This window comes from Peromyscus maniculatus, chromosome 9 (assembly GCF_049852395.1).
Source record: "Peromyscus maniculatus bairdii isolate BWxNUB_F1_BW_parent chromosome 9, HU_Pman_BW_mat_3.1, whole genome shotgun sequence".
NCBI classification, from domain to species: domain Eukaryota; kingdom Metazoa; phylum Chordata; class Mammalia; order Rodentia; family Cricetidae; genus Peromyscus; species Peromyscus maniculatus.
Window position 1 is genome coordinate 95,594,110 of NC_134860.1, and position 27,272 is coordinate 95,621,381.

Here is a 27,272-nt window from a genome sequence, read left to right on the forward strand (position 1 = left end):
GGAGAACTGGGAAGGGTGGACAGGAGAGGGAGGAGGAAAGCGAAAGAAAATATTTAATTAAATTATAATCTCAAAAAAATAATTAAAGGAGGGAATTCCACTTCTCAGTTTCAAGGGAGACACAGTGAAGACAGGGTGTTGTCAAGTAGCTTTTTTGGTGAATGGGAAGGGCTGTAGAGAAAATTAGACAAAGTGAATATATGTGAAGGAGGGGAGGCATCTATACATGACATTTCATGTCACCTAAAAGAAATCAAACCAGTAGGAGTCCAATGAAATTTTGTTTAAGGCTGAACTTATAAACTAATAATGTATGAGGGGACATCCTCAGGGTAACTGTTACAAGGTCTATCGACTGGGTAAGAGTTACTATAGCAGGCGATGTGGGGGAGCCGATAACTTAGGTACCACATTGCCTACAGCTCTGTGGGAAGTGGGCTATGAATCCAAGCAATGACTTGAAGGATGGCTAAACAACTATGTCACACAGGAAAATGGAAAACCACATGTCAAAGTTGTTTCAACTTGTCTAGAAGGAGCACCGAATAAATGAAACAAAACCAAATGAAATTATTCTGTAAGGCTTACTAAATTCAGAAAAGACAAAGTTGGAGTCTATTATAGAGCATGATGTTTATTTATTTATGACTCATTTTTCCTGGAAACTCACCAAAGTCCTCTGGTAGATTTTTTTAATAGAGGGCAGATCATTTATTATTATAAAATAAAATAATTAAACTGCAAAATTTTATGAAGGATGAAAACTACAAGAAAGTCATTGGTATTGTTAATTTGGAGCTGATTGGTGGTCTTCTTATGATCAATAACATTAATTTGATGAATACAATTATTCTATAACAGTTACAAAAGGATAGATGTGGGATTGAGCAAACTGATGTAGGGCAAAGAAATCATGCAGAGGGAAAACAGCAGAATTTCATTTACTAAAACACGTATTGTTGGGAAAATATATACCATGGCAGGAGATAAATGTTCAAAGTAGCATCAATATAATAATGCCTTCCATTGCAACAGAAAGTTTTCAAGAAAGAAGAAATCTTTTAGATCTATTAGTTATAAAATATTAAATAATTAAGTCTTCTGAAGATATGGCTTCAATAAGATATCATTTGTTTCTGAGTATGATTCCATATCATAAATCATAAAGTAAATGTAAATATCTCCACATATAAATAATAGAAATCATAAAAATGATATTTAAAGATTGCTTTATTTGCAGTAATCTTAAAGAAGCCATAAAATTTAAATTATGAAACAGGCACCTTCTTACCTGGTAAGTCTACTTCAAGAAGGTAATATTCAATTTTAAGTATGAATAAATTACTACTTTCACTTAAAAGCTTCAAATTTACTTTCAATTCATAAGGATAGAAATAATTCAAAGCGTTTTGCACATTATTTTATCTATCAATAGTAATTAACACAGTCTTAATCTGGGTAATGTTAATGACCACTGTTCTCTGGTAAATCCCAGTTAAACCAAGCTTATTAAGGGCTAATTAAAGGAGGTATTATGTGCACTGAATGAAGTAACGTCTATTTCTAGAGTCGAAGTGTGCATATTGTGTGATAACATGAAATGTGACGAAACTTTTCAGTTAAAGGTTTATTGGCTGATTATTGATCTCTTAAAATAGGTGCAAATTAAATGCCTGACAGCCGGCCTCTCTGTGTGTCTCTCTCTCTCTTAGTCTCTCTCTCTATGTCTCTCTCTCTGTCTATCTGTATCTCTCACTCTCTTTTCCCTTCCTCATTCCTTCCTTTCTTTTTCCCTCCATTCTTCCCTCCTTCATCTCTTTCAAAGACTATATTAAGGAAAAAGCAGTAAGCATTACCGTACATTAATAAATTTTGGAGCGACCTGAGGTTGAAAGCAAAGGATGTTGGCACACACTGGTGCAGAGGTGAGGTGAAGACAGGGAGCCAAAGAAAACTGTACACACTACTTGTGGCTGTAATAAGATAGAAAAGTACATGCCGATTTCGGAGAGTTTGTACCTAACAATCAAATGGATAAAGCATTGGCTTCTGAAAGCTCACATTGTCACAGAGACTGAAAGGAAGGCAAAGAAATAAAGATGTAAAGATGCCGTTTAGTTATCTTCTAATTCAGGTCTACTGTTAAAAATTAGAAGAAGAAAGAACGGTCTAATTGTCCAAAACAAATGACGTTTGCGGAAAATCTATTTCTCAAAAACAACTTGAATTGGATGATGGTTCATTTTGACAAATTAAGTCACGTTATCTACTGGGTAACTACTTTACTTTGGTCATTGTTGTCTAGTTCATTCATTTATTTTTACTCGTGGTTTCAGTCACCTTTTCTTCTCAACATCAGTGACTGACATAGAATGAATCAGAACTCCTGGTTATTGAGTAACCATGAAACGGCCTGCCCTGTACCACTTTACTACACAGAAATTTCAAATCCAAATCATTGGATATTCCTAGGGGAATATGTAGGTGTTACATAATTGGGCTACTGTAGATGTAACCAATCGTATTATTAAAATAAGAAACACAGAGCCAATGTAAAAGAGAAAGCCGAGAGGTCAGAGCTCAGAGATAAAATCTTACCTCCTGCAGTGCTCCTAGCTTCCCCGAGAGAGGGAGGTACTTCCTGTGTCCCTGTTTAAATAATCTTTCTGTTCTGCCTTCTCATTGGTTGTAAACCCAACCACATGACTGCCTCATCACTGCCTGTAAGTACCGCCCTCCAGGTCTTAAAGGCGTATGTCTCCAATACTGGCTGTATCCCTGAACACACAGAAATCTACCTAGCTCTTCTAACCACCATGCTCTTGCTATGGCTCTAATAGCTCTGACCCCAGGGCAACTTTATTTATTAACATAAAATTAAAATCACATTTCAGTACAAATAAAATATCACCACAGGCTACTGTCTTCATTACTGAAATAAAAGCTTACAAATAAATCGTTCACGTTGGCTCGTCAAACTTAAAAATTATATTATTGTGCCTAATCATGCTTGAGAAAAAACACTATAAATAAGACCCAGAAGAATAAAATAAAGCTTTTAGCTACTCTGAGCAGTAGTTTCCAAGAAACATATAACTACAAAATTAATACTATTAGAAAGCAGAAAACAAAACAGGGAATGTTCATATGTTTTCTGTAAAAATTGATCTCTTATTGCCCAGAGTAAGCAGATACACTATCAATCATAGGGCCACACAGCCAAAAGCAATCAACAACAACAACAAAAAAAAAAAAAAGCACAGGAATTGACAAACAATTCGTCAATGATTTTTTTTTTTTCTGAAACACTTAGCTGGAGCCTTTTTAAAGGAATTGCTATGGCCAATATCCCTTGGAGTTTAGTCTGCACACTTGTTAATAGAGAATGGATGTCATATATTTTTTATTTTAGCTATTTGAGGAAGTTTTTCACACCTGAACCAAAGTAGTTCTGCTATCAATATATTGAAAGCATGTAAACTTTTTGTTAGCATCACTAAACCTCTAGAAATGAGAGAGAAAAATGTTATTTCAGAAAAGTACAAATACCATTTGCTAATCAATAATTTTCTGAACATTTTTTCATGGTTGGCAAAGATAAATTGCTTCATATTTGAAAGTAATCATTTTCATAATTTCTGTCTTAAAATGATGTCTGTCTTAATAAATGATTTTAGTATATATTAAGTTAATTATAGGAGACACTGTTTTTATTTCATAGAACCCAGAAAATGATGAACTATGTTTTGGGTAAGCTTTGTGGGACATTGCCAAACTGTTTGAGACATTTCTGAACTTAATTTTCCAGTGAACTCTTTTAAAACTCAACGAGAAGTCAAAGCCTTCAATGTAAGTGTTTGAAAATGTCAAGCCTGGATTACTTTGGTTTTTTGTTGTTGTTGTTGTTGTTTGTTTGTTTCTTTTTCTCTTTGTGCAACAACAATATTTCAAAACCTGAGTACTAAATTGATCATATCCTATAATTAAACTGTGAAAGGGAATAGAATGCGCAAGGCAACTGAAACTAATGGCACATTGGAATGGGTTCTTTGTTTTTAAGAATATGTGTTCAGTTGGGTAAAAAATGGAGAAGGCAAAGGGAGAAAGCATAAAGGTAAAGTAGCTCAAGTTTTCACAGCATGCTTGAGTACACTTGCTGATCATGAAAAGAGAAATAAAACATGACATTGCAGTTAAGGTCAGCTCATTAAGTAATAATTGTGTTGTATACTATTCCTGAATCAGGTTATGTCAACAATATTCATTAGGCCATGACATGAGATCAATTATGAGTCTAAATTTACAAAAGAATGATCTGTTCACAAAATAAATTTAATCAAGGACACAATATACTTTTTATAATATGTCATATAAAAATATATTAATATCTTCTATGCGTTTATATTTGAACATATGTGAATTCATTACTAATTTATTTTTGTTTAAAATGATATCATCTCAGATCTTGAAAATGTATATCAAGATTTTGCTTACTGAAAGTAATTTAGTTTTGTGTGTTATATGTACAAAAAAATTTATACTTTTATAAGAGGTAAGATGAAAAATGTGTAAATATCAAAAACTGTCTTCTCTTACTCAACAAATGAACCACAAATTGACTGTGGTGAGCAAAGGATTAACATTCCTCACGGATGTGTAGCAAACACATTGATATTAATTGGTTTGTCCTTTCAAGTTGTGTTTATCTCTTCATTTCCATCACTGTTTCAAAGGTCACTCTGTTCCATTTATAAATCCAATATGACAGAGATTAGTAAAGGCAAAAAGCAACAACTAAATGAGTGCATCATCATGCAATCACACAGCTCACAATTCATTTATCCAATTAATAAAAAATACCATCAAATGCTCCATGGTGAGTTTTTTCAAAGGACCAAAATGGTTCATGTCAAGATAGCTTAATCATCTACATTTAGTACAGACAGTATTGGAAATGTACTGAAACAAGGAATTTCACTTTAGGTGAATTACTGCCAAATTTGTAACTCTTGAGGATTTTGTTTTCTCCAAAACAAAATAAATAGGAAATTAATTTCAAAAGAAAGTGCATTAGTAAATAGAATTTATACTTTTAATAATTTGATAATAGATATTCAGAAGCTTAAATGTTGTGATAAATTAGTGTTTGTTGTATGTGTGTGCGTGTGTGTGCGCGTGCACGCACATGCATGCAAGCTTATATATGCACACATGTTTATAAGTATCTGTGTAGCAATTTAATAAGTAAGGTCATATTGTGGTGAAAAGAAGTGCAAATGATACAAAATAGTATCAACATTCACAAATAGAGATAAGAAATTTTACAACTAAATGCTGCTTTATACATGAATTTAAAAATATTCTAGAGCACAGATTTTTTTCTTGATATAGATGTAGTTTGCATAGTGACAGATGAATAAAAGAACAAAAAGACAAAATAAATAGCAGCATGATTTAACACCGGTAACTGTAGGTGGCTGAGGGTTAGATTGTCACAAAAAATTGTTTATCAAAAAAGTGAGCAATTTGATCAGATAGGATTTTTAATATTTCTATTTTTACAGATGTGGAACATTGCACTTGTTAACATATGGTCTAATAGATCATTTATTTATAGATGTCTCTCAAAAATACTTGAGATAGTAAACCTAAAACAAAAGAGACAAAAAATACATAAACTCTAGCTAAATTATCTAGTAAGCATTGGAACATAATGTCAGAATTTAAATGTAGTGATGTGAAGAGAAATCAGCCTATTTCCAAGCATAGACTGGGATACGTGGAATCAAGTGCTGTAAAGACTGTTATAGACTTTTTCTCCAGTCAAATATGAGTGAAATTAAAAACAAACAAATTAGTTTCAAAAATTGATTTTTTTTTCTCAGCCGTGTCCCCCTCCTGTAATGTACGTTCAGAGAATCTTGAGCAGCAGGAAAAGCAAGAATGGTCCAAGGCCAGAGTCTAAAGCAAGCTGAACTACTCAAATGTCATAACGTCTGGGAACAAATTACTAATTGTCACATTATATTAAATAACATCACATGCCTACTTATCAAAATATATAGATTGTTTTGAATATAATATATACTTTAAGTTAAAAACAATTGCTAGAAAAAGACAATAAAATCACTAAATACTTTATGAAAATCATGATGAAGAGATTTTTTTTTCCCTTGGAAAACATAAAACAGTATCTTTTACAAAATGGAGATACCATTATCCATAGATCTAAACTTGTTTTATCACACAGATAAAATTTGAAATGCATTACTATATTGGAAATTTCTACCTAGCACAATGAAAAACTTTCCTGAGAAATACTAAAATGTTGCATTTTTATGCAAAATCAAGAAAAATATTTTAAAACATGCTATGAAGACGCACACAGGACTGATAGAAATCCAGTACAAATATTATAAACTACTTTCAACTTTAGTTTATACATATAGTTAGGCATAAATATAATGCATGATATATGTGACAAATACACTAGCCCCCTCTTCTTGTCCCCATGCAGATGATTGCCACCAGCCCACAAATGACCCCAAGGAAGTAAGGAGACTTTTTGGCTGAACAATTTGTCAACAGCTTGAAGGGACAGGAATGCTGATTCAATCCTGCATCTCCACATATCAGATGTAGGCCACATTCTTCCGTCTGTGGAACCAGAAAGGGAAAAAGTCCCTGTCGCATTTGCCCTTTCATAGAGATGGAAATATTATTAGAAAGGACATAAACAGACTAATTAAATCACAGCAGTATGGCTGGGATGACAGCTGGTACAGCGTGTGACTGAGAAGATCCATATCTGTGAACAGGAGGTACTTCACTTCCAATACATTCGCTATTAGGTGCTTTCAGGCTTGCTGTGCAGACATTAAATAATAACATATCATTTCCAAGACTAAAACGATGTAAAGAAATAAAAATGTCTTTCTAACCAAGAAATCTTTTGTGTGACGCTGAAAAAAAAATCATTTACCACTCAGTTCTGCTTTTGAGATAAAGATGTAATAATGCCATTACCTTTCATCAGCAGGATCCTTGAAAATCAACACTCTTTGCTTATCATGCTGTGAAATACAAATAGAGCTAAAGGCATGGTCTGTGAGGAACTGCTGCAGCGATATTAACTAACAGATCTGCCCTTTGTGAAGGAAACCGTATCCGTTTCATTAGTGCAGACTCTAATTCAAAACTGTTGAAAATGAACTGCACATACTGTTTTAATAACAACACTCCTAATCATTATCAAACTGGTAATTCTCTCAGCACTGAATTATAAGGGTCTCTGTTTCCATTATGACCTGCTGTTAAAGAAAACCATATTTAAATCCTTCATTCTTTCTTATTTTCCAAATTATCCAGGTTTGAGAGAAGGGGAGGGGTTGTGGAATCAAGAGCATATAAAACTCTGTCTGCCACATTATTTCGTCGTAGGTAAACTGACAGTTTTAGACATTTATGTCAGCTACTGCATTATTTTCAAATCCTTTGGTTACACTACTTTGCATTCAGTTTGAAAATTCAAGGTTCACTCAAATGACTTTGTACAATTTTTGGAGTGCTTGAATACTCCATAAAAGATTCACAGCAAATAAAAATGTGAAATGCTAAGTCTCGTGGCAGGTGCAATGAGCTAAACTTGTGTGCACACTTACAAAGTGTTGACCACGTCCTAGGGTTGTCTCAAAGAATACATTGACTGACACTGGGATTATCACAAGCAATTTGAAAATAGGTATCTCTGAGCATTATGTTTTTACAAAACACAAGGGAGGTGTGTAAATATTGTGTAATTAATATACATTATTAATCATAATAAGTTCAATGCAAAAAACAAGTAGTGGAACATATTAATGAATCAAATAAGAGTTGTCTGGTCATAAATGAATTGAATGTGACCTGGAATATTTTATATCAAGATACTTGATTTAGATTTGATTTTGATTTTAAGTTTATGTGAACATCACAACATGAGTATATATTATGTTGATAGCTGTCATTCCCAAAACTTGACTTGATGGAACTCTGTCTAAGAAGAACAAACAACTCAATATGGCAAGGAGCCTGCCGTGCTTAAGCCCCATTTAATTAAGCTATTTTAAACCCCATCTTTTAAGAAACCATCATTTCTCTCTGTGGTAAGGCTACATAAATTTGTGTGCAGCCTCTTCTGCACATTAGCAATACAGGTGCACAGCACCAAGGAAACGATGTGCTGCCATCCTTTGTTCACAGTCAAGAAAATATTGTCCACTCTGATCAATCCGATTCAATGGTTACACAATATGTTAAAAGAAACAAAGATCTCTATTTATCCGTGTCTTTGTTGTGACATATAAGTTGCACTTAGGTTCTCAGTCATTTTGAAAATCACTTCAAAGAATATTTTATCTTCCATTGAGCCCTCAAAACTCGAGAAAACTTAAAGAACTCAAATGAACTGGACACTGAGATCCTTGCTATGAATAAAAAGACAAGCATTAAATGACTTATCTAAGTAGCTGCATTCTTACTGGCTCCATTATCAGTAGAAGCTAAATCTTATGTCCTCCCATGTTATTTTGTGAATATATCTGAAGGCTTTTCCTTGGCCACACCATATAAGATGTCTTATTGTCACACCAAGTTTTTTTATGTAGTTTCAAATTAAATGATCTTTTTACCATATTCTTTACATTATCTTATTTAAGATATTTTGTAAAGAAAAATGCTAGTGATATTAAATATTTATAAGTGCATCAGAATTCATGAAAACATATCCTAATCCCTTTCTTTGTTTTAATGATGGGGTGAGTAACTTTGTGCTAGATGTCAGGCTATGAAGACGTCCTCTGCATAGGGAATGATGTTAACCATATGGCCTATTCACAATCAATTGAATTGCAAGTCATAGCAGTTACTACACTTTTAAGAGATGCCTGTGTTGCTTTCCATTAGCTCACTAATGTGACATTTATGAAAGCTTCATAGTTGGGCATCCTTTCTTGACCACATGTAAGGGCACAAGGAATGAAAGCATCAGTTAAAAGTTTCAGGTGTAGACAGTTATCATTTCTAAAGTAGTCTACATTCTGGGTGCCATAATTATGTTGGAATTTTAGGGTAGTCTTGTATCCATCCATGTTTACTAGACCCTGACTAGTAATATTATTCAATCTTACTCATCAGGCAAGAAGAAGACTCTTTCAATTTATTACTAGGAAATGATGTTAAAGTTTAAAAAGGAAAATCCACATTTAATCTGTTAAACAATAGCAAATTTCTTCTGAACCAGTGATACTGTAATTGAACTGGAGACATTTTTAGAGCAAGCTTGCTTTGGCTTTTTCACCCTCCGATTTGGAATCTGCTCACAGTACTGCCAGCTTAACCAAAAAGGATTAACTCTCATATCCAACTGAGAACACAGATAATTCTCAGTAATTGGTAAAAAATGAAGATGAATGGGGCTGAGAGATAAGGAGCAATTAGCTCATCAGCAGTTACAGCTGTGCACTCAATCGGGATCCATCTCTTGAGTCTCGGCCCCTTTTAAAGAACCTAAGCAGACTAAGCACAGGACACCCCTCCCCAAAAAACTGCTATACCTGCCCATCATTTCTCTAGTCTTCCATTCTGTTCCTCACTATACAAAGACACCTGTCATAGCATGGTATGTAAATTACTACCTCTCTTAGGACCTATGTCTAAAGCCAATCTTCTTTTTAAACTTTTTTTTTATAACAGAAACCAAATGACTACTGTAGACACTCTTAAATTCCCTGTCAATCGTTTCATTATAGCAGCATCATCTGTTTGAAAATATAAGCAATTCCCTCATCTAATTATAGGAAGGATTTGAGGTTCATTAACATTGCCAAGGCAGGATCCAATGTGCAACTGCAGAGCTCTGCGTGGCGGCGGCCTGGCTCTCAGTCTCCTCTTCTTTGCTGTCTCCAGATCTCCAAGACTTCTTCCTGAAATCATAAACTCACTCCTCTCTCCCAAAATAGACATGTGTGTTAGAAGAAAGGAAATGACTTCGGGGTGAATTAGTGTATTTCTGCAGGATATTCCTAAGGTTATTTTTCCTGTTTCAAGGTAATGGGATGCTCAACTAGGGAAGATATTTTGTCTCCCTCTGTGCTTGGACTTTTTGTCCTTTTAATAAATATGTTTTGTTGGTTGTAGGAGTAAAGTAAACAGGGGTAGAAAGACTAAAGAACATTCTCAATCCAGCTCAGGTTCTTACTTCTGCTTGAAACTCCTGCATCCTGTTAACCATTTCAAGTTTGAGAAGAATTTCAAAAGAATCCTGTGCTTCTTACACATGACATTTGCTCAGCTTTGTCTGAACTAGCACAGACTTGCCTATATACTACAGGATTCAGAAAGACAAAATACTGAAGTTGTGAGATGACTTCATTTCCTTGAAGTAATAACAGCAGTTAAGGGGTTATGACTATAGTTTAAACAATGAGATTTTTCTTGGGACATCTGTTTTGAGATCACATTTTGAATAGATATGAACTCATTTCCTACGAAGCCAGCAATCTACTATTGTTGATAGCTGTTTACCAGTTCTATGAGTCAGATATTAGCCAGTGGCAAAGGTCCCTCTCGAATCCTCTGAGTATTTTCTAAACTGTGTACACAGTGTTTTCCTGAAATAAAATGTTGAGAGAAGAATGTATTCTTTTCTTGACTCTTAGTAAATTATGGTTCACAAAACTTTGTACTTGGGAATAATATTTAATGCATTTATTTTTAAAGGCGTATTTCCTGGCATTTTTAGTAAGGGGAGTAAGAAACTAGGTTTAGCAAGTATTTGTTTAGATAACATAGCTACTCTGAGAGATGCTTTTTGTGTCAATATTTAGATAGTATTTCAAAACTTGAAGTAAAATTAAGGATCTGTTATTTAGATTAAACAAATTGTGATGAATTTAGTATCCTCAAAGATGAGCGTAATGTCAAAAGAAAAGATAAACAGATTTTAAAAAAGAAACAGTTATGGATTCTGTCAAATTGACCTTGAGTTTGCTGGTTTTAAATTTCCCCTCTCCAATATCCTAGTTCCAATTTGCAAGCAGCATTTTTAAGCTGGTTATGCAGATCAGTTGCTAAAGAAGAAAAATAGTCATTTATCTGGCCTATATTCTGTGGAGAGTGTTGCCACTAAAAAGAATCCAGGACATTTTTCCTTCTTATCTGGAATGTAGCTCATATCAGCCAACCTGTCACCAGATAGTACTTGATATAAACAAGAGATTGCTAAGACATCTCAGTAATCAATATCAGGATAGCTACAGTATGGAAACCCCAACCAGTGCATATCATTTGTCTCAGTATCTATTTCTATGGCCAAATGAAGCATTAATTCAAATCATAAATCTATGGTGATTTAAATCTGGGAATGAGCACCTGCCTGCTTTAATGATTTATTTTGTACATTTCAGTAAGCAGGAGATTTGTCCATATGAACTGACAGGTCACCTTCAGATGCCAGGAGCAGACTGTTTATCACCATGCAGACTAGCATCTCATCTTAGCAAGTAAATATTAAACTAAAAGAATCCAATTGATTGTGGATGAGGGAGAACGGTGATGTGGCCATATATTTTACTCAACAAGCTGATGCCTCACTTGGATCTATCCTGAGTTCCTCAAGCAGTCCTACAGTCTTCATCCTCTTGAAAAGATTCAGAATCAAGGTTATCACTTAAAATTGGAATTCAAAATAATTATTTGTCAACATCAAAGATGTCTAAACCTTGTTATTTTTTTTTCTTGGCTAATTTTTAAGACTCATTATGAACCAGTGAAAACCATCTTTCACAGGATTATCTAGTCACCTCATCAAGCCAAATACAGCCAAGTCAAGCAGAAACAAAACCTATTTTCTTGAGCCACAGGGATTTATGTATAACCAGGGAACTGAAAACGGGCACCCATAAAGGAAAGCCTAAAATGTATGTCTACCCCTGTGAGGTTAGTGAACAGAAGTCATGTGAAACTAGAAATGTCCCTAGGCGTGGGCAAAGCTAAGTAGTAAGAATACATCAAGGCCAAGCAGAATCTCTGTGCAATTTGTCACTCCTGTAAAATCTCTACTTGTAGGCAGGTTCACAAAAGCAGTGAGGTTGAATCCTGAAGCATGGGCTAAAGATTCTTGGGATTTCTTCTAGCATTCCAATTCTTCAACTCCTCTTCCTAGCCACTCTACAAAGACAGATACTCCTGATATTCCCAGAGTATAACACATGTCCTCTTGCTGCTGTAGGCCAGTCGTTTCTATTAACACTTTAGTGACCCTTGCATACTGGGTGTGCATTTGATCACTTTTGTATTTTTAAAATGAGCTGAACTCCACAGTTTAACTAAGTACAAGGGAAGATGTTTCCAAGTTTTCTCACAGCTCTATGGCTTCAGAAGCAGCCTGTACCCAAGACAGGAGGGATGCAAAGGGGAAAGCTGCTGCTGATAGCAGTGAAAAAGGGAAGAAGCTGATTTACAGGAGGGCAATTTAAGGGAACTGTATTAGCAAAAGACCAAACTTCAAGTAAACAATGTGAGAAGCAGACATAATGAATAACGTACTAAACACTCAGCACACATGGTTTAATTATAACACTGTGGCATTTCCCAGTTGTCTTGAACTGTTAAGCTCAGAAAGTCTACATAACTTTTCAAAGTCATAATCAAATTGTTATTGAGCACTTAACAGAGGCAGGAATTGTCTTCAGAGAAGCCTGGAGCCACAGAAACTGCTCTGTTCAGCAACTTCTTTGATCTATGCAGTTTGCTTTGACCTTCACTGGGTTCCTTTCTCCTTAACAGTCACTCTCCTTCTCCATAATACTCATTTTTTATACTTTCTAAATAAATATCCAAGAGTAGAGGTTTTGATGAAAGGCAATAGGAATTGCAAATTCTTAGACAATTGTGGCATATAAAGAACGGAATGAAAATGAAAACAGAACTCCCCAAATAAGCTAAAGGGGCCCAAAATATAAATGATGTGTGTCCCTTTGGCTCTAACACTCCACTCCAAACACATCTCTAAGTATCAGTCTTCTAAGAAGACACAAGTGAGTGTTTCTCTTGGTTCAAATGGATGTAAGTAAGATGGCTCATACTATGCTATAACACTATAGCGAGCTACCAACGAATAAGAAATGTTATTTTCCCAACTGAAATATAATGAGATATTTAAATTGTTTATATTTTAAGACATGATAATAGCCTAAGTACCTAAATAATTAAAGGGAGTTGCAATTTGGTCACTAGGTAAACATTATTACATACTAAAAATATGAAATGCATGTTAATGCTTAATTGTGAGTCATTTGCTTCTTAACTTCTGCCTATTTGTTTTTGAAAAGCTAACTCCTGCTCATCTGAATTAGGAGATGCTTTGTTTTGAATAGGTCCCTTTAAAAGGTATTATATTGTCCCTCTTAATCCCTACTTCAAGTATCTTCTATCAGGAATGGCTTGGGTTATAAGTCTCTTCTGAAAATTTAAAAATAATCCAGGTATAGTTTGGAATAGTAACTATAATTTGTGAGTAGATTTTTTTTTCCTATGGGAGAGGACATGAACACAGTCCTCAACTACACAAAATTATGCAGTTAAAAGATTCCCTCATTTGGGACATTGCAGACATCAGCATGTCTAAAATTCAATGGATTAGCCTTGCTCTAGGAAAGGCACCTTTCAAGATCTTGGTATCTCTCTGCCAAATAAGCACTGATAACTTATTTTTATAAGTGCTGCAAGTTGGCCTATTTCAGTAGGCAAAGCAAAGGAGTTTTATTTTAAGACCGTCTATACTTAGTTCTAAAAAAGAGAGCATTGTAATTCTTTGATTTTGCTTCAGTGTTGGTGTGACATAAGGTATAAAATGACTTCTCCCAACCATGAGCTAAGCAATTCTCTGCTTCCTCATCTTTCTCTCTAGGATCCCAAGCATGCAAGCACTGGTACATATCTGAGCTGATTAGTTGTAGAATCATCATTTCCTACGGTCCTCCATGTTTTCACTGCTCTGAAAATAGCCACCAGAAGCTACTCTCAATTCAGATGTCTTCACCAGGTCCTACTGAGAGATTCTATTCTTCCCACTTGAGCGTCAGAAATGGCCCTTTTACCTTCATGGATGAAGTGCTACTTTGTGTTTGTATGTATGTTTCATATCACTTGCTACCCTGGCATTCCTTTTTGGTGTGTGCTTGTGAGGAACTGCAATGAGATGATAATTATTAAAATTCATATTTCATCATATGCCTTTAAGTACATACTAATGGGTAGAAAGCAGAGAGCTATTGATTAACTTAAGAAACGGCATTAAAATTATGATGAATTTCTGTGTTCACTTTGAGCCTTGTTGGGCAGGATAACATGCATGTTTCTTTCAGAATACAATTTTCTCTTGCTAAATTATATATTGAGCATAAATTCTGTACTTTTATGGAAAATATTAGTGGTATAGTAACAGAATGAAATGTTTTGCTACATCAACATCCAGATGACAAATATTTCATGGATTAAAAAAATTAATCCACATTTAAAGCTGCATTCAGAAGCCAAGTGGTTAGTCATTGAAGGTCAATGTGTTTCATTTGGTTTCACTGTGAGTTAACAGAAGGGATGGCAGACGATCAAGAAAAGTTAGTATTATTATTTTCAAAAGGGAGATATCTTCACAGTGATGTGGGTAGAAGGAATTATGAAAAATAATCCACATTTTGGGCAGTGTAGTAAAGGCCTCAGTTTCCATCCCCCCCATCCACAGTTTAGATCTGTGTGGTCTTCCTTGCCTGTGGTAAACAGTATTCTGAACTAAGATTGTTAAGTAATCATTTATGAGTTTTGCATAATACATACATTGTTTGGGATCAATTATATTATATGCCAAAAAAGTAAAAGATTTTAGTAACTCTTAGTACAGTATATTTTGAAATTGTCATTTTCGTTATCACCTATTGTTTACAATCTCTTAAAATACCCAATCTGTAAAATGAAGTACATTATACGTATGAATGTACCAAAGCAGAAGTGGTTTTCTTTATTATCCATGGTTTCAGACAATGGACCTGGAATGTACCCTGTGTGAATGAGAGAAAGCTCATGCATAATCTCTGCTGTTGATGGAAATGGATTTCTTATTTTATAATAAGTGCATTAAAATGACTTTTTAAATGACAAGTAGGATTGAATACACACATATTTCTGTCTAATTACTTTTACTCAAAATTTTATAATTTTGATTCTTAAAACTCATTTGTGATTATGAAATACATCAATTCACTACTTGTAGCATACACGGCAGTTGTAAAATTGATTCTATATTAAAAGTCATAACTTTGCCAGCTCCCGAGTATATACATATTCGAGAGACAGAAGGAAGAATTAAAAATATGCTCCTCTCTTGATCTTAAAGCAATCATTTCATCAATGGGTAGCTAGTGGTTTTATTCTGGAGTAGACGGTAATTCTATGGAAAAGTGAATGTGAATAGTAGCAATGAACATAAAACTCACCAACACTTGAATTCATATCCCCATTTTCAGAATCTGCTCCATGTTGGTTGTTACTGGCGTGATAGTTGCTCATTGCTTCTAATTTGATTTTTTTCACCTTCATTGCTTCAGCAATCGCTGCATTGGTAGCAGCTGCAGCGGCTGCAGCAGCTGCAGTCAGACCTTTAAAAAATAAATTAAAAAAAGTAATCAAATTCAGACTTTTTTTGTATAATAGTCCATTTCTTTCCATAACATGTGCAAACATATGTGAGAATATCTGAGTCCTTTGTGTTATACTGATAATATATTTTCATTCCAAACCAGCCCATGCAGCATTGACACAAGGGTCTAAATCCTTATAAAACTCTCTACTTAAATATTAGCAGAATCATAACTCATATATTTCATAGGAGTAGAAATGCGGCCTGAATGAACTTTCAGAGACACACAGCCTGAACATTCCACTCCCTGCCGAGCATCCTCTACAGGTGGTAGAAAGTTGGAACTGCAGAGTCAGTCTTTACTTACTTCCAGCACCCACGCAAGTCTCCTTCCTTACTGTTGCACAGCGCACCCAAGCTTTGATGGATACATTGCCATTTCTCACACATGGTCTGCAGCATCAACCTTCTGCTGTCCTGTATGACTCACTTCCATGACTGCCCATCTTCTAGTGAAATTCTACTCATACTTTGGAGTCTTAAGCCACATCTTCCCTGGCTGAGATGACGACAGCTTGCTCCTCATCATCAAAAGGACTATGTTTACATTACTGTTACGGTCACCGCTACACTGCACTGTCCGTGGGTCTGCCTATGCATCTCTTTTCCTTGTGAGGTGGTGAGCTAGTCAGTGGCCGAGGCCATCTCTATGCATAGCTAAGTAGCTTAGCTGCAGGGTTCAAGATTTTTAAGTCTTACTGCAACTTGATAGCCCATGGCTGGCTGAAATCCATGAGAAGCCTGCCCTTATCTGAAGAGAAAGGAGGAGGAGTGGAAGTGAATGTTTACAGTGGGAGGGGGAGCTGGGAGGAGAGGCTGGGAAGAGAGGAGGGAGGCAGCGAGGGGAAAATGTAATTGGGCTGGGCGAAAATTAAATAATTAATTAATAAAAAAGAAAATACAAAGCCGCATGCCTTTAATCCCAGCACTCAGGAGGCAGAGCCAGGTGGATCTCTGTGTCTCTGTGAGTTTGAGGCCAGCCTGGACTACCAAGTGAGTCCCAGGAAAGGCGCAAAGCTACACAGAAAAACCCTATCGCAAAACCAAAAAAAAAAAAAAGAAAGAAAGAAAGAAAGAAAGAAAGAAAATACAAAAATAGTAAACACAAAACAGCAAATAATTTGCTTCCACTTATTAAGCCTATGAGTACTGGTTTCAGTGGCCCAAGATAAATGTGATCACCTTAGTAACCCCGTATTACTGATCACTATCACCTTTGCTTTACAGATTATGGAATATAACACAAATTCTAAAAGGCTATACTTAAGCCCAGAGTGAGCGTTGTCCCTACTTTGTCTTATAGGCCCTTGTCATTCATGGATGATACTAGACACGCACATAAATTTAGACCTGACACAAAACAAAGGAGCTTGAGGCCAGCTTTTGAAGATCAGGATGCTAAAGCCACTGATGATCTGAAGTTCAATTATACAGATAGCAAGGAAAGGATTTTGAACTGAAAATGTATTCTCTTCTCAGTATGTCAACTTTTACCAAGTTTCATTTCACCATTCCTACCTGGCATGGCCCATCTGCAATGTGGGGAAAAAAATGAATATTGTCTCCTAATTCTAGAACTTTAGCCATCTAGGAGAGGAGACTGCGTCTTTCCCTGCACTCATCTTCTTTTCACACCGCTGCTTGAGAGATTCCGAGCACGGTGTTCCAACCTTCTGAATTTATCTGTGCAATTTATTTCCACTCCCAGTTGGTAGAGAGAATGAACTCCCTCATTTTTCTTTCCTCCCCACCAATCATTACTCCTAGTTACCACAGCAAAAAGCTGCTGCCCATAGAATTACATGGAAGTCCTGGGAGAAACCTTTGCTATGTAATCAGTGCGTAGAAGACTCCACCTTCTTCTTAGATCAGTGCAAAGAGGTCTTGACCACGTTCACCCTAATGCAACAAGATCTGCAGATCAGATCTTTGCTCGAGAAACTCAGAACCACTCCTTAAAAGGCATTGATCTGAATTCAAAGAATCCATCTGGGTTTAGCACAGGCATTCGCTGCCTTTTAAGTCCCAACTTGAACAGATTCTCTCATCTTCCTATGATTGAATTTTCTCCTCAATTACTCATTTCCTTCAAAGATGTTTCAGAACATTTTCTTTCCTGTTCTCTTTAAATCCTCTTTGTGATTCCCAGAAAACGTTTCTTTCCTTGATGTTTGCCTTGTCAGCAATGTGAACATCTTATCTGTCCCTGTCCTCTATTTCCTGGTGTTGACTTGGGACTAATTTATGTCTCTTTTCAGCCCTACCACTTGGCTCTATGCTATAGGAGGATCTAGAAACTGCATTCAAAATATGAAGACTTAAGATATAATTACTTACTAGCCTACAAATTTCAAATAGCACAACGCTTAATCATTCAGATCTAGTCCTAGGAAAACCAATGCTTTTTTTTTTTTGAGAATAGTTTCTTCTTCGGAAAAACCATTCTGAGGCCAAAAGGAAATATAATGATCCAGTAAGAAAACTATACAAAGAATAACCCATAATACTCAATATGGACAAGGAGTATTGTATATACTTATTCTTCTGCAAGCAAAATCCAAGTGTTAACTTTCAGTAGGGAACTTTCTTTACCTACCTAGTCCCTTATTTTAGATTATTTATATTTATTATATTTATCTTAACCTTCAATTATTGTAACTACTTTTAGTAATGTTATTATATTCAATTCTTGCACATTTGTTTGAAACTTTTTCCAAGTTTTACAATTCTAATAGAAATCCAAGACGTGTATGTGTCACAATCAACCATACACACACATGCACATGAGTGCATGCATGCTATCATCTGAGTAACATACAATTTAGCCTTCTAAATTTACCTAAGTTTTTTTTTTTAAACCACAGGTAGGAAATTAGGGTATATGCAGCAATTACAAACTTTTGGTTCTAATAATGCTTCTTGTATTTGTATTTGTTTTTTTCTTTTTTTGCATCTTAAATTCAACTAAATTCCTCCATGTCCACTACCACTACAATTGCAAACTTCTTTATCTTATTCCCTAAAGTCATGCAATACTTTCTTTTTAGTGATCTTCTCCAGGAAAAGGAACACTAGTTGGTTATCCAATAGCAAATAATCAGCCCTGAACACACATACAAATAACACTATATATGAATACATATATGCATAATTTATCAAAAAAGAGGCTATGAATTAAAAAGAACAAGGAGGGGGAAATGGGAGGGTTTTGAGGGAGAAATAGGAAGGAAGGTGCTGTGGGATGTTCTGTATGTCCTGTGGGAGCCCGTTCTTGGGGTTCCTCAGGGCTTTACCCAGCAGGTCTGCATAAAGGATGATTAGGACCACGGTCCTGAGTGCAGGTGTCTGAGATGATCTGCACCTGGCTGTGCTGTGGGATGGTCTGTATGTCAAGTTGCTCTGATTGGTCAATAAATAAAACCTGATTGGTCGTGGCTAGGCAGGAAGTATAGGCGGGACTAACAGAGAGGAGAAATAAAAGAACAGGAAGGCAGAAGGAGTCAGTGCCAGCCGCCTGCCAGGACAAGCGGTATGTGAAAATGCCGGTAAGCCATTACTTGGTTGGGTCTGAGCGGCTGTGGGACTGGCGGGAGATAAAGATTTGTCCTGACTGTGGGCAAGGCAGGAAAATTCTAGCTACAGGAAGGAATCATGTAATTATATTATAATCTCAAAATATAAATAAAAACAATTTAATACAATATAGTTTTAATTATATTTCCTCTCTTCACCCAATTCTTTAAAGATTCAGTCCCTAGTCCTTTACCCACAAGTCCTGTTTTTTTGTTTATAAATGGTGGAATCTAATTTGTGCTAGATGTGAAAGCTGAAGGTGCAAGGAACACACACACACACACACACGTATATACATATATATAAATTTGCAAATGACATGTGCACATGTATGTGACATACATCTAGTACAACCTAAACAACTGACGATTTCCCCACATGTAATGTTTTACTCACATGGTAGTCAACGTGGCCAGAGAAAATGAGGGCATGGTGATAATATTCAATGTCTGCTGTTATAATCAAATTTAATACTTTAAAGCGTCACCAGGGTTCTTCGTGCTCATTTCCCTGACAATCCATGTGGAAACATCCCCAGTGCCAGATTAACTTCTGTGCCCCAAATGCATAACCCAATTTCAGTTGCCCAAGTCAACATCATTTTCTCTCACTAAGGTACTTGGACATGCTGGTCTGATTTTGTAGGAAAGACCTGTGGTTCCTTGTTCCAGGCCTACCTATGACACCTTCATAGGATGACTTAACTCAATCAAGGAAACAGGCTCCAACTCCTGATGATTCACTCCTCTGAGAAAGACTTTTCAATCTTTTAAGAATTATTTCAAAATTTAGTCTTGTCAAAAGCCATTCATAACCTTACCCAGCCTCTCAAGCAGGATTAGTGATGAACATTTTTTTCTCCTCATCCCAGGTGAATAGGAATTTGCCTTCCAAGTACGTGTCCAAACCATTATGGAGCTTTCAAACTAAGCACATGACTGCATCATGACTATCTACAGTTCTGACTCAGAAGGTCTGAGGTGGAGACTCTGAGTTTCTGCACTTGCTTATTATAATTTTAATACTACATATGCCTTCTTGCCATCCCGTGTAATCTGGAAGGAGCAACACAATCCTTTGATGTCTTTCTATTTTATATGAGAGAAGGTGATGTGGCTAAAAGGATGTGGGAATTATGGCTACATCCCTAGGTAATATATCAAGAGAATATGGATAGTTTCATCGTATACTTACATCAAGTGCTTTTTATTATCGTGGTGTTTGGTGAAACCTGTCACTGAATGCTAAAGCCATTCTCACACTAGATCACTTGGAGAGGCACAAGGAAAATATAGCAGTTATTTTGGCCATGTCAATAAAAGCACATGACCACTTTACTTTGGTGTTTGATTATATGTGAATAAATGAGGGATAGCAAATGTCATAATTTAATGTAAAAACATGACTTTTCATAGGTTCTTTGAGCCTAAGGTTTGAGTGGATCACAAGCCATTTGGTAGCCCATTACATCTATTATAGTTCCCTTTGGCTTTCAGTTGCCCTTTCATTTCAAATCTCCAAGGTAATTCTCAAATCCCTTGAACCTTATTGTCTCTAGTGAAAGCACTTTGAATCTCTCTGTAGCCTCAGATAGAAGTTGTATTGTATATGTTGCTCACTAATTAACTTCCTTTTAAAAAGAAAAGAGGGGAAAATTAATGATTTACAGAATGCCAAGAATTCAACCCATGACATGTTTTTATGTACCAAAGAATTATTCTCTGGTGGAAAAACCAGTAACATTTAATATCTACCTTATTCTCTCACCCCCTCTAAAGCACTATGGTCACAAACCCGAGCTCTGTCTGCCTCAGTCTCACAGAATCTTGCTTCCCTTGATTCCATGTCTCACTCCAAAGTGCCTTAAATTTTCACATGGCCACTTCATCTAGTTCTTCCCTATCAAAACAACTAATTTTCTTTTTAGAACTAGTCAATTCAGTATCTCACTGGAAAGGTGGGAGGTGGGAGTTTCAGAAGATTCCTTTGATACATTATAAAAAAAAAAAGAAAAATCATCAACTATGTTCTTTCTATCACACATTGAAAGCTTTTATTTTTGATGTAATGCTTAGAATATGATACTGAAGCTAATTTGCCTTCCATAGAAATTGTTTTTGATAATTAACATTTTTGAAAATAAGATTTGCTTTCAATATCTACTTGAATAAATTTAATAGTATTTTTGAAAGTTTATAATATATGTATATGTATATTTGTATATGTATAGGAAGTCAGTTTTGTAATGACAATATTAGAGTTACTTAATAAAAATCTATTTTTGAAAAAAAAGAAATATTTTAAAGTATATATAGATGCTTGGTGATAAATTCACACTAAAATTTACACAGTGTTTCTGTGTTTTCATGAATAGTTATTAACCGTGTGGAAGACCATTGCAATGACTTTCAATAGTGAGCATTTAAAAATCAACACAGAAATATATACTCACATTATCTATCTATAGAAGGAAAGGGAACAGCCAAACTAAACCAGCTAGTTAAAATGCAGAATGATTGCATCAAAAATAATCAATAGAGGTCTACAGATAACTTAAGGTGGACAAATGAATGAATGAATGCTTATAGTAAGAAATAATTAGCTCCTTGATTCATGAGTTAATGAATGATGTTTTACAGTGGGAAATAATTATTAGCTCCTGATTTCATTCACTAAACATGGTAAACCAATGTCAAAGGTTTTAGAAAGTAGCTCTTTGGCCATCTTGTCACAGCTTTTGATTCAGCCATCCACGTGATCAAATCTTTCATAAAATCATTGAACCTGAATTTTAAATACAACATCGGGAGTCTAACTTTTGGAGGGTAAACAGGCTTTTAAAGGCATCCTCTTACTTTGCAAAGAGAGCAAATATTTTCTGCTTTCAACTTTCATTAAACTGCCTTTAAAATTTTTAAATACCATTAAATAATCCTGATCACTCTTTTAAAAAAGAGTAAGTATCTCATTATATTTATTTTAAATAAGTTAGTACCCTTAGTTATAAGTAGAAGATTACAACTGTAGATTATAAATATCAATAAAGAAGACATATTGCTGTCAAATCCTTTCTCTGATCTGTTTGTTTGCTCATTAACTTGAAAAGTCCAATCTTTGATCTTTGGTTTCAAAGACATCAAGATGACTTCCAAATGTTTGATATGCTGTCTACTTTTACATTAACTTCCATATAAAATGCATTTCTCAAATCCTAATGGTTGAAAAATCACGTTAAGCTGAATAGATGGTATGTATTTAAATATTCCATACAGCCCACTATTTATTAGTCTATGCTGCTTACTCAAACCTAAAAGAAACAAGTTTAAACATGCAAGAAATTATGGTCAAGGGTAGTTATTAATATTCTGGAATTGATAGGTTATTTATGTCTGGCATTCTTTCCACTGATTATTCAGGGAGACAGGCGGCTTATAAATATCTCATCACTCCACCGTCACAGAAATTTCATCGACAGTGCTCATGCACAGCTATTAGCAATATGAATCTAACCATTACAAGAAGGAGGAAAATCGAACATGTGGCATTAATACGCAGTCCTGGTTCCTAACCATCTGATAGGCAGATGGTGTGAAGCAGCTTCTCCAGCTGAAATGAAGGGGCACATCATTTAAAGGCTTGTTTGCATTCTAACTGATATCAGTGCCATATTGATATACACGATGCATCATGGCAGGATTTGAACAATCTAGTTTGCTTCAGTCATAAATGTTTACAGCCTTGTTTTTTAATCTTATAAGCATGTTCAGAAGAGTGTATTTTTAATTTATGAAAGCTATTGTTTACTTCTGTTGAACTAGAAGATTAGTAGAAAGCAGGAATATTAAATTACTTCAACCAGAGCAATATAACCAAGACAGATGAATAAAATGGGTTTCTATTTTCAATAAGGATGTTAGTAAAGGAATTTTAAAATTAGTCTAGGCATTTTGTGCATTAAATACATTTATTCATTTAAACCTTCCAGCTATTTTTCCCCAAGTGGCATAGAGAGGAACTTAATGCTTTACACAGTCATTCATTTAAAACTCTCACTGTGTGCAATTAATCTTGTCTAACAATTCAATTCAGAAAGTAAAACATCAAAAAGCAGAGTTCAATTCAACACTCATTACTGTGAGGCAATCTTTCTGATCCTGACAGTTCCTATAGACTCTGAAAAGCTACGTTGAAGGTGCATTGTAAGCTCCATATGAGTTTGAATTACAACTCAATTGAAATCACTCCAAGACACAGAAGAACTCTTGGCTCAGTATAACAACTTGAAAACATCTTTCTCTCTCTCTCTCTCTCTCTCTCTCTCTCTCTTTAACCCTTCATTTTTCTTACCCTTATTTAAATACCAGCTGTCCAAAAACTGACACTAATCTCCAGTTATTTTATTTCTTATTACATTCTAAATAAATTAAAAATGTGATTGAACCATGTCTGTTCTCATCTCGAATGCTAAAATAGCAGAAATTATAAGCTACTAAAATAAGGAACTTAATTGTGCATCTGTTTAAAGAGAAGTTTTCAGCGTGAACTTGTCTCTTAATGTCCATTAGACTGACTTTGTTGCCCTTTGTAGCACATTTGTATTCTGTGGAGAAAAGGAAAATTGATCCCCGAGGCCACTAATGGAAACATTTTCTATACCAGTTTTCAGTTTTTCAATTGATTGAATTAGATTTGAGAAATGTTTAGACTAACAATAACAACCAAAAAGTCCTCACAAAGTTGTATAAACATATGGTAAGAAACATATTATCCCTATTCTGATTTAGCATGTCTATTGATATTGTTATTTTTTCAGGTGTTATTTTGGCAGCAAGGAAGCAGAGTGAGTGATGGGATGGTTTGGGGAGAAGGAACTTGGGAGGGTTTGGAGGGAGGAAATGGAAGCAAGAAAGTGATGCAATTATATTTTCATTAAAATAATATTTTAAAAGGAACATTATCATTAAATAATTAATGACTGATAAATAAATACAAATATTAACATTATTTTATGGAAAGTTTTAAATTTCCTATTACCCTGAATAAATGGGTTAGTGTAGCAGCAGAATCAGAGGGTCAAACACCCACCATGGGGATGCCATTTGGCCATGAATAAATCACTGAGCCATTTTAATGGAGGCCTCTGAAAAGCTTACCTTCTGATTACTGACTCAAAGAAACAGGATAAACCAGAATGAACAAAAAGGGTTAAATTACTATAATTTGGTTGAAAATTCTACTGAAAGTAGAATTTGCTCATGTGAGGGAAGGTAAACTTAGCCTGGTATGAATACCTTTTACTCATCTTCAATACATTCCCTCTAGAAAATCATTTCGAAGGCACCACTTGGGGATTCAACTTATAAAGCACAGGTACTAGAAAATGCTAACAGGAACCTTTGTGCTATTGATGATGAGATGCAGGGGCAAAGAGAGAAATCTTTTCCATAAGATCACACAACTGAACAATGGCAGGCCAAGCCCAGTTCTTCCACGTCACATTTCAGACCTGAACCCACTGAAGATCAAGGTAAAGAGAACAGAAGAAAATCAAGCAAACCACGATGGCTTAAATAAGATGCATCTTTGCTTCATGGCTTATGGATTGCATGGGGAGTAAAGGTTAGACAGACAAATAAATGTACAACTGTGTCAGCTGACTGAGAAAGCTGATCCGATTCTCAATGACAGTTTCATACAATTCACAATGTATTTGCTGGAGAGAGAATCATAATTCACCTTTCTGTACAAAACTCTTTTATCTGTGGTACTGGTGAAAAGCAACAATTGTAATATTGCCTGACTCCTGTATCTAGTGCACAGCCCAGAAAAATGAATACTGTGTTTTGCATAATTTTAATACTGTATAAATTCTCTTTATACACACTAACTGAAATAATCAAAATTTCACTCTGATTTTTACTGACGCACACTACACTATATCTTACTTCTCTATTTCTAAAAGAATAGGCATTAGCATTCCTTGTCTCATTCTAAGGCCCAACATTTCTTCTTACATTTATAGCCATCAAACAAAATGACTTAGTAATTGAGCCTAGGCAGGTGGTTCTAACTAGCTTGGATATGTCTGACAGAGCCTGACATTCTAAAAAGATATTTTCAAAGAAGTAACTTAATAATATATTGCAGAGCAGAGCTAGGTATAATAATTGATGAGCAAAGTAAAAATGTCATAAGCATATTTTTCTACAAAGGTACAATCTCACTGGCATTTGAACTTAAAAAATCGTCTTAAATGTTCTACTTTGTCTCAATATCCTTTAATACTTTAATTAGTCCCTCTTTCATCTTTGTATTTCTGAAAGTGCATGTATACCCTTTGTGGATCTGCTGTATTACAGTTGGTGAGAAGAGAGGAGAAGAAAGGGAGGGAGAGGAGAGGAGGGGAGATCCAGATCTTTTTTTTTTTTTTTTACATTTAAGTTTTGTTTAGAGAAAATTATCCGAAGACTTCAAAATACCTGAAAAAATGGACACATAAAAGATTTCTGATATGGTAACATAAATATTTTCATGGAAAAGACCCATGAAATGTATATATTAATGGAGACACATAATATAAATATTTATGGACATTGTTTTTTGTCTTTCTCAAAGAGAATTGAGTTCAGGGTCAGAGAGAATTGGGAACATTTATATCTCCCATCATTGAGTCACATGCAGTAAGTACAAAAGGGGCAACAGTCAAGACAACACATCCCACACTCCTTAGTCTTTAACTTCTTGAGGGTATGTCAGCATTTCCTGAGGGACACAATCAGCCTATGAGGTGGAGGTTTTCTTCATTCTTTTGTGAGGAGGAGCTGAATGGTGATAGTGCCTCAAAGAGCAGGTCTCAAGAAGAGCCTTACAATTGGGCCTTGGGGAAAAACAATTCAGATGAATTTTGAAAGAACAGACCCCACCCAGTCCAAGGGATATGGGGTGTTGAAAAGAAAAATGAACGTGGTCCACGATCTGAGCGGGGTGTCAGGCTGAGGCTAATGAAGTCTTTGTCTTGGCACAACTTTTTAATCACCATGAACTTACTTAATGCCTTGAATGTGTCATAGGCAAATTTAGCTTGATCACAATATGACATTGTTGCTTTTCAAGAATAAAAATGTACTCTTATAAAGTCTGATTACCATATTCCTCTGAGCTCACCCAGGAAAAGAGTAGATGGGTATTCTATTATTCACATCTCATTTTTTGCTGTAAAATGTTTCAATAGAGATAATGTTTAATTCTGATAGGAAAATAAATATGACCCTGGAGATTTTGAATCATTTGTTGTTTGTTAGTATGTTCTATTTGTTTTCAGAATAACAATGGCAGCAAATACTGAACTTTCTTAGCATGTTTTCACTTTGAGACTAGCATCCAGGGTTATACCGATCCAATGACTTCTCCTGACCTAATTTGTTTTATGCCATGAGATTCTATTATAAGAAACTAAATCATTGCAGTAGATTTATTCACCTTAAATAATTTAAGCTAATTGAAAAAGAACCAAACTAAAACTAAAACACTTTCTTAGGCATTCAACTTCTGCATGTCAATTAGTAATTTAAACAATCTGCTAATTACCGCAGCTTTGCAGGGAACACGGAGTGACTGTATGAGCACATCCCTCTGTCTCCACTGAGCTGAAGGCACAGGTAAGGGGCAGACCCGACTCATGAACACGTGCATCTCTTCCGTAGAACATTCACATTCCAAAGATGTGTTTCCATTGATGGATACTGGAGATTGTTCTCATTTTTCCCAAAACTATTTTCCAACTAATACATTTTAAAACATAAACAGCTACCTACAAATTTCATTTCTGATCACCCTTTGACAGGACATTTCAAAACCTATCAAGTGACGAGGGAAATAATAGTCATTGCATTGTTATTCAAATATGTTATTACTATTACTTCATAATAGTAGGAAGCTGAAATCCTATGACTTGACTGAAACAGGA

General features: G+C 35.3%; 1 protein-coding gene across 2 annotated transcripts in view; it reads right to left on the bottom strand.

Moving 5' to 3' along the window:
• Dach1 (dachshund family transcription factor 1) overlaps nt 1–27,272 on the bottom strand; it is a 396,267-nt gene that overhangs the window by 173,234 nt on the left and 195,761 nt on the right. For both annotated transcript variants that reach the window (XM_006978011.4, XM_006978012.4), the window contains exon 3: nt 15,531–15,692. In XM_006978011.4, the coding sequence (XP_006978073.1) occupies nt 15,531–15,692 (162 nt within the window). The remainder of the gene's footprint in view (nt 1–15,530; nt 15,693–27,272) is intronic.